This window comes from Pogona vitticeps, chromosome 5 (assembly GCF_051106095.1).
Source record: "Pogona vitticeps strain Pit_001003342236 chromosome 5, PviZW2.1, whole genome shotgun sequence".
NCBI lineage: Eukaryota > Metazoa > Chordata > Lepidosauria > Squamata > Agamidae > Pogona > Pogona vitticeps.
The window spans coordinates 83578896-83595768 of record NC_135787.1 but is presented as its reverse complement, the minus strand read 5'-3'; the positions used below and the strand labels follow the sequence as shown (position 1 = coordinate 83595768).

General features: G+C 40.2%; 1 protein-coding gene across 3 annotated transcripts; it reads left to right on the top strand.

Annotated features, from left to right (window-relative positions):
• The first annotated feature begins 882 nt into the window (after positions 1–882).
• ZCCHC4 (zinc finger CCHC-type containing 4) lies at positions 883–15829 on the top strand. Of its 3 annotated transcripts, none has more exons than XM_073001109.2 (13): positions 883–1263; positions 2525–2643; positions 4215–4297; positions 6038–6313; positions 7666–7746; positions 8623–8695; positions 9367–9517; positions 10418–10518; positions 11813–11934; positions 12099–12174; positions 12996–13047; positions 14655–14799; positions 15593–15829. In XM_073001109.2, exons 1-13 carry the CDS (start codon positions 1122–1124, stop codon positions 15696–15698), a joined length of 1527 nt encoding a protein of 508 aa, XP_072857210.2. In that variant the 5' UTR covers positions 883–1121; the 3' UTR covers positions 15699–15829. The 3 variants fall into 3 exon arrangements, with proteins under 3 accessions (XP_072857210.2, XP_020636079.3, XP_078250173.1); XM_020780420.3 differs by lacking the exon at positions 883–1263 and adding an exon at positions 1273–1596; XM_078394047.1 differs by lacking the exon at positions 883–1263 and adding an exon at positions 1464–1801.
• The last annotated feature ends 1044 nt before the right edge of the window (positions 15830–16873 follow it).

Genomic DNA, 16873 nt, shown 5'->3' with positions numbered 1-16873 from the left:
CGGATCTGCCTGCCTGCTGAAGCACCAGCACCGCAGCTGCAGCCGCCTTCTCAGGTTTGGCTGCGAGGGGGGGGCAGAGTAGCAATCTGGTGACTTATGCCTCGCGTGCTGCCAGAAAGGGCTCTACGTGCCAGCTGTGGCACAAGTGCCATAGGTTCGCCATCGCTGTCCTATATGAATGGGAGGTTTGCATAAATGTAAACCACTTACTGCACAGATCTCCTTTTTGCTTTTATTTTACACTAGACATGCTAGCATACAATTGTAACATTAAAGGGAGGAAAAGTAATTTTTAAAAGGCAGTTCTAAGTGGGAAGCAGACCAATTTTTCAAACAATCTGTAGTAAAATATATTGTTTAGGAAAACTTCAATTTACATTACAGTAATTTTCTAAAGGAAACAAGGTTACCTTTCCCATTCAGGCTCTCATGCTAACCATGTTGTTTCTTAAAAATTGTACTGATTCTGAAGACATTAACTTTTAACACTTTTAGGTATACAGAATTAACCTGATATACTATGCAAGCTTTAAAGTATAATATTTAGATGGTGGTTGTGGGTTTTTCGGGCTCTTTGGCCATGTTCTGAAGGTTGTTCTTCCTGACGTTTCGCCCGTCTCCGTGGCCGGCATCTTCAGAGGCTGGCGAAACGTTAGGAAGAACAACCTTCAGAACACGGCCAAAGAGCCCGAAAAACCCACAACCACCATCAGATCCCGGCTGTGAAAGCCTTCGAGAATACATATTTAGGGTTTAGAATGCAAACCACCACATTCATCAGATTACTGTCATGTCAAATTTTATTGCCTCTATCGATTTTTTAATAAAATCTGTAAGACTGCATGGTCTAAACTTCTCAATAACATTTCTTACTAATTTTTTTCTTTAAATTAATACCTGTTATCTCAGCTATACAGCCATAATGCTTCTGATGCAGTTTCCACAATGACTGTGCCCCCGCAGTTGGGCAAGGAACCTACCTCCCTTTCACATGGGCTGAAATCTAGTGGTAAGTAAGCTGCAAGTGGAGTAGAACTATTGTATCAGTGGAACCTACAGAAGAACTGACCCGCCGAACCTCCTGATTCAATGGACCTGCTCTAGAAGCAACTCATTGCCGGATGGCTGACGCCATCCGTGGTACGAAGGCCGGACTCATAAAGAGGAAGTTGCGGGGAGGGCTGTTCAGATCTCTATGGTTTGTTAACCTCTCGCGGTGGAGAAGGAGGCTGGGAATAAAACGTAGAGATAGAAGAAGAAGAGGTACAAGAGAAGGCTCCCTTCCGGTTTCTATTTGAAAAGACCTACAATACGGCGCGTGTGTGAAATCTCAGAGAGAGAGAAATTCTAAGTAGCTTCCCGTAATTTCTTGCTGTCTCTCTCTGTGTGTGATTTGTTGTGGATCGGCCGCCCAGCACCTTCGACTGGCATCGCGGAGGTGCGAACTCTCTCGGAGGAAACCCTTTTTGGGGGGGGGGGGAGCAGCGAGGTCGGCGCGGCTCTCCTTTCGAAGGATGGCCCAAAGCCCGCGTACCGGAGTCGCGGTGGTCCTTGACCGAGAGGAGCCTTTCACGCCCCCTCCCCACTGCCCTCATGGTGAGCTCGGCCGGGCACGGGTGGGCGCCCGGTTATCCTTTTCTTCCCCGTCCTTCCTTCCTTCCTTCCTTCCCCCCCCCGCCGCCCAGTTCTGCCTTTTCGTTTGTTTGTTTGTTTGTTTTTGCGTATTCGCGTTCATTCCCTCTTTCATTGACTTCAGTAAAAAAAAAAAAAAAAAAAACAGGAACATCGGTTAAAAATAACAGTTAAGATACATTTTTAAATTAAAGACGGAAAATCTCGTGGCGAATCATCCGTCCTTGAAGGGGAGTTGATAGAGTTGTAGCGTCGGGGTGGCTGAGGCGATGCGAAGGGGACCCCGGGGGGGGGGAAGGGAAGGGGAAGGGAGACCCGGAGAGTTCAGGAATTTGGGTTTTTTTGTCTCTCTTTCTAGCCGCAAGACGTTGGAGGCAGGCCCGGGGAAGAGGAAAGGGCAGGGGACGTCAGGGGTTATAACTGAGGTGGATGATCGATGAAGGCTGATGGAGTCTTTCCCTCACTGAAAGCGCAAAATGTGCTCTCGTGTGTCAGAAAGAATTCTAAAGTACTTTAAACTAAAGCTTTCATCCTTTTGTAACACGGAGTGTAGTTCTCTTCTTCTGAGGCATTTTCAAGATACCAGAAGGCCATAATCCTATTGGTGTTTGCATAATTTGCTGCCAGTAATTAATAAGGTGCTGGTGAGTGTATTCGTTGCAGGCGTGGATATGTACCTTATTGTATAACTGAGATTCATCCCAGGGTCTCATCCATTAGCTGCAATTAATTGCAGCAGGTTAGATGCAAGCACCAATAGGATTCCGGTCTTTGGTGTTTTTGCTCCAACAGACTAACACCCCACTCTCCTTGGAAAAAAAATCTTTGTTGACTATTACAGCAAACTGTGCAAGTTTCTATAACATAAAATACTTAAACTTTTTATTTTTAGGTCCGACTCTTCTGTTCGCAAAGCTTGTTCAAGGAAAAGAAGAGGAAAGAAGATTTTATGCGTGTTCCGCCTGTAGAGAAAGGAAAGACTGTAATTTCTTTCAGTGGGAACATGAAAAGGTATAAGGATAATAGTTTTAACATTGTTAATCTAATAACCCTCAAGGGCATGATCAACACAAAGGCAAGCACTTTTAGTTGCATTTATTTCAACTGGAGAATTAAGCATATACAGTGGTGCCTCACACAACGATGTTAATTGGTTCCAAAAAAATCAACGTTGTGTGAAACATCGTTCTGTGAAACACCATTTCTCATAGGAATGCATTGAAAACCGGTTAATCCGTTCCAATTGGAACGGATTGCCATCGCTGAGTGAAAATCCCCATAGGAAACATCGCTGTGTGAAACAATGTTTCCTTCATTGGAATGTACTGAAGCCGACTCAATACATTCCAATGGCTTTGCGAAGTCCTTTTTTGCTCCTGTAAAAGTGTCTTACAATGTTTGGAAGCTGTTTTAAATGATTGCAATGGTTAGTCCACCTCCTGAAACCTATGCAAACTGATTTTGGTGTTGTTCTGACACTTCGTTAATTTATGATGATTTTTTGTTTTTTCCATTGGAAACCATTAGGGAGACCATCCAATGGTTTCCAATGGAGAAAATTCAAAAAATCATCATAAATTAACGAAGTGTCAGAACAACACCAAAATCAGTTTGCATAGGTTTCAGGAGGTGGACTAACCATTGCAATCATTTAAAACAGCTTCCAAACATTGTAAGACACTTTTAGAGGAGCGAAAAGGGAGATCGTTGTGTGAAAATCCCCCATAGGAAACATCGCTGTGTGAGGCAGCAAATTTGACAGAAAAAGGCATCGTTGTGTGAATTCATCGTTGTGTGAGGCACTCGTTGTGCGAGGCACCACTGTACTTAAATTTCTTCCCTTAAAATCAGCTGACCTCAAAATATTTAATCTTGTATGTCACATGACCACTTCCCTTGAGCTAAGGGACTGTTGAATCAAATCTTTACCTCCCCTAAAACGACTGTGGGTGGGAGATCTGCAGCCCCATCCATTGTTTGCAACCATGTTAGATGACAGCTTCCATCATCCCTGCCTGTTGACTATGACACTCAAAGGATAGGTGACCCTCTCCATTGCCCGTGTTGTGGCACCCACTGTCTCGCCCACCTTCGTGGAGTGCTTGAACTAGTGGAGGAAAGAGGCTTTCCCCCTCTTCCCCAAGGCAACCCCAGAGAGCTGTGAGGGCAGCTTGGACTTAAGACATTAGCATCTGGTTAATGCAGAGTTTAGCAAGGCCCATAAATCATTTACTTTTTGAGCAACCTGTTGCATTGTCAGGAAGGGTTTCAGCAGAGAAGAAATGAAAGAGAAAAAGGAGGTAAAATGAAAGTACAAAAAAAAAAATTGTACAGAACTGCCTTTTGGTTGCAGCTTTTAAAAATCAAACATTGATCCTTTACTATCTTGATTACAAGAGGAAAATAATCCTAATCTTTAATTTGGAATGAAGACTAATAAGAAGCCAAACATGGATTTTTCTTCTCTTGCTGAGACATAAATTATGAAAAGAAAATTTGAAGTGTGGCTTGGCTGAATTCTTGAAAACATATCAGTTGTTTTATTCTTTTGTAGATATGTTTGTAACATTTGTGTTTATCAGGTATCAGAAGCCAGACTTTCAGCAAGGGAAAAGTACAACCAAAGTCACCAACCAGCTTTCTCTCACAGAGACAACATAGAAAGGTACTGTGTCTGTCTATGTTTGTTTGGCATTCCTTTATTTTTCAAAATGTATAGCTTGATTATTTTGTGATATTTGAGTGTCCATAAAGAATGACTATTGAACTTCTTTAATTACAATGTCAACATTAGACTGTTGACTAGAAATTAAGGACTGAGCCAAAATTTGAAGATGCTAATTTTTCAAATCGTCCATGATCCCATGGGTAGGGGAGTGAGGAGCAATTTAAGTTCAGAAGTTGCTTCCTCTATTGGCTATATAAATGTCCCATGACAGCCAACTGTAATATTTTCTATGGGGCTTCCAAAGACCTTAGGAATTATTAGTAACTGCCAGTGTTTGCCACCTTTTTGATACTTTTTGTAGTATAAATCCATTAGCATAGTTTGGTGAATGGGACCAGAAGAGGTGACTGACACTGGGACAACTCACATATTGTCTATTTTCAGTTTAAACCTGTGAGGGGCTTGAAAAAGCTGTTTTGGAGGACTACAGCTCCCAGAATGCCACTCCACCAATCAGCATGGAAATTCTAGGGGCTGTAGTAAAAAAAAGCTCTGCACTTGTGATTAAGCATATGCCTACAACATAATGCAGAGGTAACATATACGTGCATAGATGTACTTAGATTACAACTTAGTTCTAATTCCCTGTCTTATTCATGTAAGTATCAGAATGTCGGTTTTGACACCACAGTTTACACTGAATTTTGAAAAGCACTGTGCAGGACTAAACTGCAAAACATTGGAACATTGGAGCTGCAGTTCTGTGGATCTTTGGGACTAAATTGGTAAATTTGGAATTGGAACTTAACTTCTGCTGTAGTGAGTAAGCACACGGGATTGATTGACTCACACTTTCCCATTCAGTGGAAACAAAAGATACATATTGGATTCAGTCAAAAGTGCATCCCACATCTACTCTATCTAGAGGAGTCCTGAAAGAAGTTCACATCAGCTAAATTGGAATCTTCAAAATTATTCCAGTAATTCCTTTGTCAATCCAAGATCAGCAAATAATTTAGCTTTCAATATCAACTTGTTAGGTTGCCCAGCTTCATGTATAACTGCATGGAAACATTCCCCTGTCTGTGCTTTAATAAACTGTGATTTAGATTATTTTAACTATATGTGGCTGTGAAGTTGAATCTTCACTTTCTTATAATTAATTTAATATGTAATTTAATGCAAACATAAAATGAAATTAATTTAATAAACAATCGTAACAGGTAAGAGTTTTGGAGATTAGAATGCAGCTGGCTTTCAATCTATTATAATACTCACTCATTTTCTAAGAGGGGTTGGATAAAACTATCATGTCCTGCTGATCCACCATCTTCATATATTCAGAGCATGGGGAATTTCTGATGTAGGCTTCTCTCAGACAGGTTTCCCATCTCTGATCGTAGTGCAATGTCTGCTGTTTTAGAGTACAGTCTAGCCAAAGTTCAGCTTTTTTTGGTCCCCTTGATTGAAATGGAAACGTTAAGCTTGTACATCCGTTGGCCTGTGAAATAAACTACTTCTGAATGGAATGTATACAAGTGAAATGGGGGAGTTCCTCTTCTTTGTGGAGTGCTTGCAATGTAACAAGGAAAAGACCAGTTCTTGCCCAAAGAACTGACAGTATAGATGGTTGGAGACAAACACCCTAAGAGGCAGGACATGTATAACAAAAGATAAAGTTTATAGATTCCTTTTGAATAGCTATGCCTATTTTCTAATTTTGTTTCCTAATATAAGGTTCAAAGAGTTTGTCACCTTGCCGCTGTCAAAAAGGAAGTTTTGTAAAGAATGCCAACAGCTGCTGTTGCCACCAGAATGGAAAAGCCACTCTGGACATCAGCTACTCAGTGATGTCTCCGTGGCCCAGCTAACAAGACCCACCAGCTTTCTCAGCCCTCTGGAGAACAAAAAGACAAATGCACAGTATCTCTTTACTGACAGAAGTTGCCAGTTCTTACTGGACCTAATTGTTGCACATGGATTTAAAAGGGTGCTTTGTGTTGGCACCCCGAGGTAAGACATAGAGTGCATTTCCTCCTGGACACTCTCTTGAACACATATAATTGGCATCTCTGGGATTTCAGCTGTAAAAGGCTCAAAGCACCTAGTATTGCTTCAATCTGATGTTTTTGATCTGTAGCTTTAGTGTTTGTTCACTATTGGCTATGCTGGGTAAGATTGATGGGAATTGTTGTCCAGCAGCATCTGGAAGACCACATGTTTCCCAACCCTGGGCAAAAAAGGATTGATGGTCTGTCATCTGCATAAATAGCACTAGACTTATTTTGTAAAATCACAAGAAAGTGGATGTGAGCAGGAAAAATTTGGGCTAAATCTAGTTTATTCTCAAAAATTTGCCCAGATGTTGTATGATAGATGTCAGATGCCCTAGATAGTATGATCAATGATCAGGGTTTGTGTATACATGGTACTGCAACGACACCTGGAAATTGAAAATTGGGAACTACCAGTATAGCATTTTTGGTCTGGTAAGGGGAGTTCTGTACTATGTTGCATAGTTTTACATGTTAGCAAGCATATCTTTGCATCTCTTAGAAAGGAATCAAGCTACCAAGATACAAACAATAAGTAAGATTAGAAGGGTGTTTGAGTGGCTACTTATTTATTTTGCATGCAGAAAGATCACAGATACGCCTTAGAGCACTGCTGCAAATAATCAAAGGCAAAAGTAGAATAAATGGCCTGAATAGAAGGCTACCTCATATACTCATATGTGCTGGTGTTAGCTGAACGATGTTGCTATGTCCAGGGCCTGCCAAATTAATTGCACAACAGCATAAGAAGAGAACCACTGGGTTATGCTGTTCTGTCCTTTCCACCAGACTTGCTCTACTTTTTGCTCCTTCCTTGTTCAGATGTAGAATTTCAGATATTCAGATTGTTTATTTCAAACAGTGTGGTAAACTAAATATGCCTCTGAGTGAGTGACAGTGCCTTTATGTTTAGCCTGTGACAGCATTGAGAGGGAAACTGCTGCTGGACAATTTCACTTTCCATATTAGTGCACAGGTTTCTGCTGTAGACTTCAGAGAAAGTAGTTTGTTCCTGTGTCTAGAAGTGGGAAGTTTCTTGTTCAGAACCTTTTTCTTGAGAGCTTCAGAGACTGCCTGGTTCATGAGGGATTTGCCACAGATACCACCTCAACATAGAAAAGTGCTTTCTGTGTTGGTTGCAAAGAATGGTATTGCATGTTTTGGATACTGGGGCTAGAGGCTATAGTCCGGCAAAAAAATTTCTGTACAGAACATACTGTATCTTTACTGGTTCTTGTGCAATGTTGTATATTGCGTATCCAATGTATGTTGTAGATTTAGTTAGCTTCATGATTTTATGTTAATTTTTAGGCTTCATGAACTGATCAAACTCCAAACATCACACAAGCAGAAGGTCTGCATTAAGAGCCTTTTGTTAGATATTGATTTCAGGTAGGCTTTTATTCAGAGTTTGATATCTCCTCATTTACAATTTGCTGTCTTCTGAACAGAAGCCAATTCATTTCCTAGTTTGCTCCCTATGTTGGCTATGGCAGCGGTCCCCAACCTTTTTCGGGCCGCGGACTGGTTGGGAGGTGCAGCCTCTGTGCGTGGGGGCTGGGAGCATCCCCCGCACTTGCAGGTGGGTGTGTCATGCTCACGGTTGGGCGTGTCGCACTTGTGGAGGGGAGTGTAGTGCTTGTGCGCATGCCCGCAAACACGACATGCCCACCCGCAAGCGCAACATGCCCATCATGCATGCGTGCAGGGGTGCGGAGATCCGTGTCTGCGGCCCAGTTCAAGGAAGCCCACAGACTGTCACCGGGCTGCGGACTGGGGTTTGGGGACCCCTGGACTATGGGACCATGGTAGTTGCGGTGAGGAAAAGTAGTTGTCAGGCACAATTTGGAAATTTTCCTGTTTTAAACTACAACTTCTAGAATGCTGAGTCATCATGGGAATTATGGATGTTATAGTCCAAAAAAGGAACATTTTCTAACTCTGGTAATAGGTAAAATAAAACTTAACTTGGTGACTTGAACTAATGGAGCCTTGTGGTGCAGTGGTTAAACTGCAGCACTGCAGTGAAGACTCTGCTCATGACCTGAGTTTGATTCCAGGTTCAGGTAGCCATCTCTAGGTTGGTGAATTGAGTACCCAGCTCGCTAGGGGGCAGAGCAATGTGTAGCCTTGCATACTTAAATAGTAAATCACCCAGAGAGAGCTTTAAGCACTGTGGGACAGTATATATGCAGCACACCTTAATGAGCCGGCACTTGATAGCAGATTTTGTATGTTTTGAATGTAATGGAAATTATTGTTTTGTAGGTATTCTCAGTTCTATACAGAAGAGGAATTCTGCCACTATAACATGTTTAACCATTATTTCTTTGCTGGAGAGGTAAGAGCCCTCAAGGTTATTTGAAAAACTTATTATTTTGGGGCATGCCACTCATAAAACATAATGGCTAAAACCTTGTTGCTGAGGGCAGTAAATCAACCTAGAGTAGACCCATTGACTCAATGGGGGTTTGGTGAGTCAACTTCTCCACAAGTTCTGTTGAGTCATGTTGTGGCATGGGTGGCATGTTGTGGAATACTGTTCTAAGCAGCAGAAGTTTGGTCATTTTGAAATAACAGCTTATGGTTAGAAAAACTGTGGGACTTTGTGTGGCTGCCTTCTTGTGGGAATTCTAAAAGGCTTGCGTTATACTCCAGATTTTTTCCCCTCCACTTCTCAAAGTGGCTGAGCAAAAGTGCCATAAATATACCAAATCACATACAGTATCGTTCTTTGTTTTTCAGTCAGATTTGGGTTGAGAATCCTGCAAATAGAGAACATTCCTTTGCAAAGTAGGACATATGGACACTGCATTTGTGGTTCTTGAACAGCAGCCCCATGTACCACATTGTCAGCTGCTTCTGAACCTGATGAAGTTTCCAAAAGTATATTGTGATAGGGCTTATTATAAAAAGAAAGAAGGCAGTGTTCTCACACTGTGCCACATATGCCTAAAATAGCAGTTTGAATGCCACAAAGGTTTGAAATGGAACTTCACTGATGTCTTCCAGGCAGCTTATGAAGTGTGTCAGAAATTCTTGCAGCAAGACAAAGGTGAAGGTGTCATAATGGTGGCTGATCCACCATTTGGAGGCTTGGTTGAAGCTCTCGCTTTTAGCTTTAAAAAGCTTATTGCCATGTGGAGGCAAACAGGAAGCACAGGTAACCATTTTCCCTGTGGCGGAGTGATTATATGATTTTAGGAAATGGTGGCAATTTTGGTGACTGTCCTCCAATTCCAGGTGCTTTAAGATATTTCAGATGGAGAAGTAGAAAGCAGCAGCGACCAGGATCCAAGAGTAGACATCTACTGGTAGAATGGAAGATTGCATAGGAATTGGGAAGAACAGTTCCTTTCAGCCAGTGCAATCTCCCCATGCAGGCTCCAAACTGATCAGCAGGCTGGGAGAACCCTCCATGGTTGGTTTTTGAGCTACAGTGAGGGAGAGAAAGTTTTGTTGTACTGGTGTCCATCCACTAGCAAAACATCAGATTTAGTTGAATGTTTTCAGTGAATTGATTTAGTTCAATGGTTTCAATGAATTATAAGATATTTCAAGTGCATACCTTGAGTACAGTATGAACAACAGTGAAGGCAATATTTGTAATAAACTGCAGGCATTCACTACAACATGCCCCAGTACACCTTTAGCTAATGCATTTGACCCGGGGGTCCTCAACCCCCAGTCTGCAGCCCGGTTCCAGGCCGTGGCCTTGGCAGGACCAGGCCACAGAGACAGATCTCCCACCCACATACGCCACAGATGCAGGCATGGCCCCCACGCAAGCGTGCATGGGTGCCCCGCCCACTCCCATGGGTGCCCACTCCCACGCCCTGCCCACTCTCGTGCACGCCCCACCCACTCACATGCACACACTGGTGCCCCGTCCACCCAACAGTTCGGAAAAGGTTAGAAGCCACTGCATTTGACAATTACCTGAAAACCAAAGAGGAATGACTGTGACAAAACTATTTAGAAAATCAACATGCACTGGTGTATTGTGCTACCAGTGATTTTTATTATTTGTTCCTTTTAAAAGAATATTTCTTTTGTGTGCTAGATGCTGTCAGCAAAGAATTACCCATGTTTTGGATATTTCCATACTTCTTTGAATCACGCATTCTTGAGTTTTTTCCATCCTTCACAATGTTGGATTATCAGGTATGGGCAAAGATAATTGCTGGGTATTATGAAGTAGAAAAAATGAATGAAGTTTGTTGTAAACGTTGGTGCCTCTGTGTTCGAGATGTTCATTGCAATGCCATGAACATTAGTGGAACACTCTCTCCTTAATTAATTTAATGCTTGCTTTGAAGATTTCTTGTTAAACATTAATCTGCTTTGTTAAATAATTTTCTGAATCTCTCTGTCTCACACACATACTCTGGCAATCGTCCTTTTTTGAGGATGATCTGAGGGCCGTTATTCTCAGATTTCCCCAAAATGTTTTTCATATCTGTTTGGAGAAAAGTCAAATATAAGTGTCAGCGTACAGCACACTTTTTCATGATATTGATAATCTTCCATAATTTATTTTATGGCTGTTGTGGGTTTTCCAGGCTGTTTGGACGTGTTCTTGAGGTTTTTCTTCCTAACGTTTTGCCAGTCTCTATGGCCGGCATCTTTAGAGGACTGGAGTCTGGCTATGAAAGCTTTCGAGAATACAAATTTATTTTATACAGTACTGGCAATAGAGGTTGAATATGCCCACTGGGAGCTTTCTGTTCTGACAGCAGCTGCTTGTTGGAGGGCATCCCTGGAGGACTGCTCATTCCACAGATGTGTGTGTGTGTGTGTGTGAGAGAGAGAGAGAGACTGTGCGCGTGCACACGCAAATGCTGCTGTAGGCTGCATTAACAGCAATATAGTCTTCAGGTCCTGTGAAGTACTAGTTTCCCTCTATTTGGAATTGGTTAGACCTCATCTTGAGTACTGTGTCAAGTTCTGGATACTACACTTTAAGAAGGATGCACACAATGGGAACAAGTTCGCAGAAGGGCAACAAGGATGATTAGGAGACCGGAAATGAAGCTTTATGGGGAAAGACTGAAATAACTGGGCATGTTTAGCCTTGAGAAAAGAAGACTGAGGGGTGACATGATAACACTCTTCAAATATTTGAAAAGTAGTCATTCCAGAGTACATGACACATAATAACAGATTCAGTTACAGGAAGCCAGAGTTCAATTGAATATCAGAAAAAAAATCGTAACTGTTAGAGCAGTACAACAGTGGAACTAATTACCTCGGGTGAGGGGTGAGTGTTACAACGATGCAGGCATTGAAGAGAAAATTAAAGAGCCATCTGTTAGATATACTTTGATTTGGAGTCCTGTATTGAGCAGGGTGTTGGACTGGATGGCCTTATAGGCCACTTCCAACTTCATGATTCTATAAAAACCTGACTTATAAAGACCTCATGTCTCCCCTCCCTGACACTCCCTTTGCTTTCTAGGTGGACTATCACAATCATGCACTGTATAAGCATGGGAAGACTGGTCGTAAACAGTCCCCAGTTCGTATTTTTACCAACCTTTCACCACATTTGATAGTGCTTCCTGTGGAAGAAGGATATAGGTAAGATTTTGATCACCTGAGTAAAATTAAGTTTTATTTTAAAAATGTTTTTGTTATTAATATATTTACAAAAGCAGTGATGTGGTTTAATTAGTTATCACTTTATTCAGTTTTAACAATGCACAATTAAGTAGACAATTAATTTTAAATGGATTCCTTGACAGGTTTTGCTCTGTCTGCCAGCGATATGTCAGTTTTGAAAATAAGCATTGCAACATCTGCAATTCATGCCCATCCAAAGTAAGTATGTATGTCTTGTTTGTGTTCAGGAAGACATTAGCAAGAGCTATACCAATGGTTCCCAACCTTGGATCCCCAAGTCTTCTTGGACTACAGCTCACAGAAGTCCTGGCCAGCACAGCTAATGTGAAGGCTTCTGGGAGTTTAGTCCAATAACATCTGGGGACCCAAAATTAGGAACCATTGAATTAGACCTTAAATTTGATTCTACATTAATAACTTTGAATTTCAGGACGGGGTGGGAGTCAGATAACTTCAGAGAGCAAGTTAGAGTTACAGTCCTATGCTGATTTTGAGATTAAGCCTCATTAAAAACAATGGGAATTATAATTATAGGCTGTGTATTTCTTCAGTATTAGATAATATTATTGCTATAGCTGTAGCATCATCTGGTACAGTATATCTGGTTGTTGCAAAAGATAAAGAAAAGCAATCTCTCAGCTGTTGGTAGGAATCCATATCGTTTGTGAATCCACAGCATTGGAATCTAGCAGCATTGGAAGTGAGGCTTTACAGATAGGTCTACATGCCCAAGAAAGAAGAGGCCTTTTTGTCCTTGTTATGCCATGTGCCGTAACCCAGCATTTTCTCTATGACTGAAGAGGGTAAAAACATGCTTATTTTAAATGTGCACACATTTTCCCTCTCCAATCAGTAAGTAACTCTAAGAGAGGTTACAATAATTTAAGTGAAAAGACATGGGAGATTAGATTAAAAGCAGGGAGTAATTAGAATAAAAACTAAAGAAGTAATGACACTTGCTTTAAATAAATATATACATACAAAAATACAAATAAAAGTAAACATTGTATTTCTAACAGGATGGGAGACAATGGAGGCACTGCTATCTTTGCAAAAAATGTGTAAAACCTTGTAAGTATTTTAAATCACATTTTCAGCGTTCACTTTGCAAGTTGGGAGAGATAAAACTCAAACTAGTATTAATGTTTCTGTGTTTCTGTACCCAGCCAGTAAAACCCACTTATATAAGGAGAATATGGAAGGAACACTTTGCAAATAATGACAGTTAATAGTTAGTCCTGTGATTTCCCCAAATTTTTCTAAATGATTTTTAATTCTATCCATACTTTCTAATGGTGTTTTAATGGTCAATAATGAATCATCAGCAAATAAATTAATCTTAATTGTATCATTTTTACCTAATCCTTTAATTAATCCATTATTTCTTATTGCATTAGCGAACAGGTCTATAACCATAAAAAAAACAACATTGGTGAAAGTGGACAGACTTGTCTTGTACCTCGGCCTAGAAAAATCCGCTCTGTTAAACTATTACTTCTGAAGTATTGTCTGAATATAATTGATCTATAACCCCTATAAATCTTCTACCAAATTCCCAACCTTTTATAAGCAGCTTTAACATCCATATCTTTCTGGTATAATTCCTTTGTGTATTCTTGCCACCTCTTCTTGATGTCTTCTGCTTCTGTGAGGTCCCTAGCATTTTTGTCCTTCATCATGTCCATATTTGCACAAAATGTTCCTTTAATATCTCCAATATTCTTGAACAGATCTCTGGTTTTTCATTTTCTATTATTTTTCTCTATGTCTTTACACTGTTCAATTAAGAAGGCCCTCTTGTCACTCTTTGCTATTCTTTGGAAGTCTGCATTTAATTTTCTGTCCCTATCTTCCTTGTATTTTGTTTCCCTTCTCTTCTCTGCTATTTCTAAGGCCTCATTTTTTTTACTGTAGTTTAAAAATAATCTTTTAAAATAACAAAATGTGATGCTTAACAAATGAGTTGGTCTTCAAGTAGAAGCAACAAGGACAATGAGTAGCACATTTAAAACAATATTTAAAACTTGTTGGCAAAATGAAAGGCAAAAGAGAAAAGGGAAAAAGGCCAAATATTGTAGCAGTTTAAAGATTTATGTTAGTGTAAACTCTCATGGACCAAAGTCTGCTTTTTCAGTCTTCAGGAGTGAACTATGGTCCATGAAAGCTCACACAGTGAAATTAATCTTTAAAACACCACAATATTTAGCATTTTTCTCTTTCATTTCCCCTTCACTTTTTCTGCTTTGCTTTTCCCAATATTCTAACACAGGTGCTGATGTGAAAAATTGCGGGTTACAAATCTCAAAAAGAAAAGGACACATGTATGAAAGACTGTGATAGAAATGAAGAGATGTTTTCTGTGTCATGGAAGAACTCGGATACTTGTAATCTTTGTTGTCTTCTGTTTTCAGGCTAATTAGAGGCCTGCTGAGAATCATTGTGCTTAAGTGTTAGGGATATACTGCAATATTTTGCTGCAGAGCCCACTCCTGAAACATTGTTTCCAAAATGTGTTTTAAAGTGATTTGTTCTGAGTGGCCTTTTTCAACCAGGTGCCCTCTAAACATATTGGACTACACCTCCAATTGGAGAAAGCAGCTCTAAGGTTTGAAATGCTCTTGCTACACACTTTCATTTTTATCCATTTCAGAACTTTAAATTATTCCTTTATTTTGCAGCTTGGATTCATTGCAGTGTTTGTGACAGCTGTGCTCTGCCAACTCATTCTTGTATGAATGCTGATGTTGGATGTTTTATTTGTGGGGCTGCCGACCATAAACGTACAACCTGTACTAATCGGCAAGTAGCTGGGAAAGGTGACCGGTAAGTTTGTCATGTGAATGCATTTGTTGGGTTATCTTTCAGAACGTGCCGTCTAGCAGTTTTCCCCATGAAAAACAGAGGGGCCAGATTTCCCAAATAGAGTAATGGAATTGGGAAGCCATGACTACTCAGTATATTGTGTCCAAGAAAGTGAAAACTGCATATACTTTTTAGTGTGAATAAGTATCATAAATACTACAGTGAACTGTAGAAGTAGATTTGTGGATATGCAGCATTTTAAGGTAAAGTTTAAAGCGGGAAGTTATACTGTATATCTGTTCTGCATAAATTGTTCAGGCTGTTTAATATGTACTAAATTATTTATTTCTTAAATCTTTATCCCACTTTTCCAGCAAAAATAATGCTGTCTGTGCTTCTGAGCCACTTATTTGATGATTAATTAATTGATGATTAATTACAAGTATGTACACAGTGCAGTAAATTCTCAAGATCTATTTTGTGAAAATCTATATATCTGGGTCCTGATGATAATGTACATTAAATATATAATCCTACAATGCACAAAGGTGGAAGTTATTCAAATATGTTCCACATATCCCGTGTAAAAAGACATGGGAGAATAAAGGATCTTTTTTGTTGTTTGACCAGAACAATTCTGTTGTTCGAAGACTGCCCTTGCCAAGTGCCTTTTAAAATGAGCTACTAAGTTTCAGAACAGTAGTGTGAGATTTTGAAAAATTTTAGAGGTTTCAGGCTCTCTCAGTTATATAATAAAATTTCATCCATCCAGTTTTCTAAATTAGAAAATTCAGTAACTTGTCTTGTTTTGCAGAGATGGCAAAAAGGCAAGGCCAAAGAAGAAGGTAAAAGTGAGTGTTAAAAAGATAACAGGCACAAAGAAGATGAGAACTACAAAACGAAGAAAAAGCAAGAAATAGATAAACTCACTGAATCCCACAGTTTACTGTTAATTTAGTGTTCTGCAGATGTGCTCTTAAGAATTCAAGCAACAGAATAAATGTTAATATATTTTGTATATAAAAAAATTAAAAAGCCACTGTCTTTTTAATGCTTTCAGCATTATTCTTCATTAGTTAAGAGATAAAACTGCATCCCTAAAAATGTATTACAGATTTGCTGGCTGGGCAAAAAGAACTCAAGAGTATAGTAGTATTGTATATACTTGAGTATAAGCCAACCCTAATATAAGCCAAGGCACCCAATTTTACCACAAAAAGCTGGGAAAACTCATTGACTTGAGCATAAGCCGAAGGTGGAAAATGCAGCAGCGACTGGTAAATTTCAAAAATAAAAATAGATACCAATAAAATTACATTAATTGAGGTATCAGTAGGTTAAATGTTTTTGAAGATACGGTCCTTCTGATCTGTGAGACAGACTTCACTGACTGCGGGGGGAGGACTCATACCGGATGCTGCACTTATCTACTGCTGCGTAACAAGATGGAGGGAGACAGAGGATGGAGGAGGAAGGCAGGAGGAGGAAGGTGGGTACATAGAATATGCAGAAAGAGGAGGATGGGAGTGTCCTGGAAGCAGAAATGCAGTGTACTAAACCTCACCCACAGAGGCTACAGGTGCCTGTAGATGAGCGAGGGAGTGTGGAGAACACCCGCACTGCAGAGGAGAACATGTAATTTTGATACTGACAAGTATAAGCCAAGGGGGTGCTTTTTCCACAAAAAAATTGCTGAAATACTAGGCTTATACTCGAGTATATACAGTAAATAAAAACAGTCAGTCGGTAAAGACCCAACCTATACTAGGTCTTGTAAGGTGGGTCTTCCTGGATGAGAACAGAATATGGTCTGTAGATGATCAGTTGACTCTGATTACAGATCTTGCATTCATCAGGTGGATTATTTGAGTGGTTTACCTGCATTTGCACACCTCAAACATTTGTGTAAATGGACCACTTCTGGGGCATGAGTAGAAGCAGCCTTGTAGATTTCAGCTGTCCATATTCTGACTATAGGTAAAGGTAAAGGTTTCCTTTGACATTTAGTCCAGCCGTGTCCAACTCCAGGGCATGATGCTCATCCCCGTTTTCAAGCCATAGAGCCAGCATTTGTCCAAATACAGTTTCTGTGGTC

Coding starts and splice junctions, on each gene's coding strand:
- ZCCHC4 (XM_078394047.1), top strand. CDS start 1,594: ATGGTGAGCTCGGCCGGGCACGGGTGGGCGCCCGGTTATCCTTTTCTT. Junction 6,314..7,665: donor CTTTGTGTTGGCACCCCGAG/GTAAGACATAGA, acceptor GTTAATTTTTAG/GCTTCATGAACTGATCAAAC. Junction 7,747..8,622: donor TTGTTAGATATTGATTTCAG/GTAGGCTTTTAT, acceptor ATTGTTTTGTAG/GTATTCTCAGTTCTATACAG.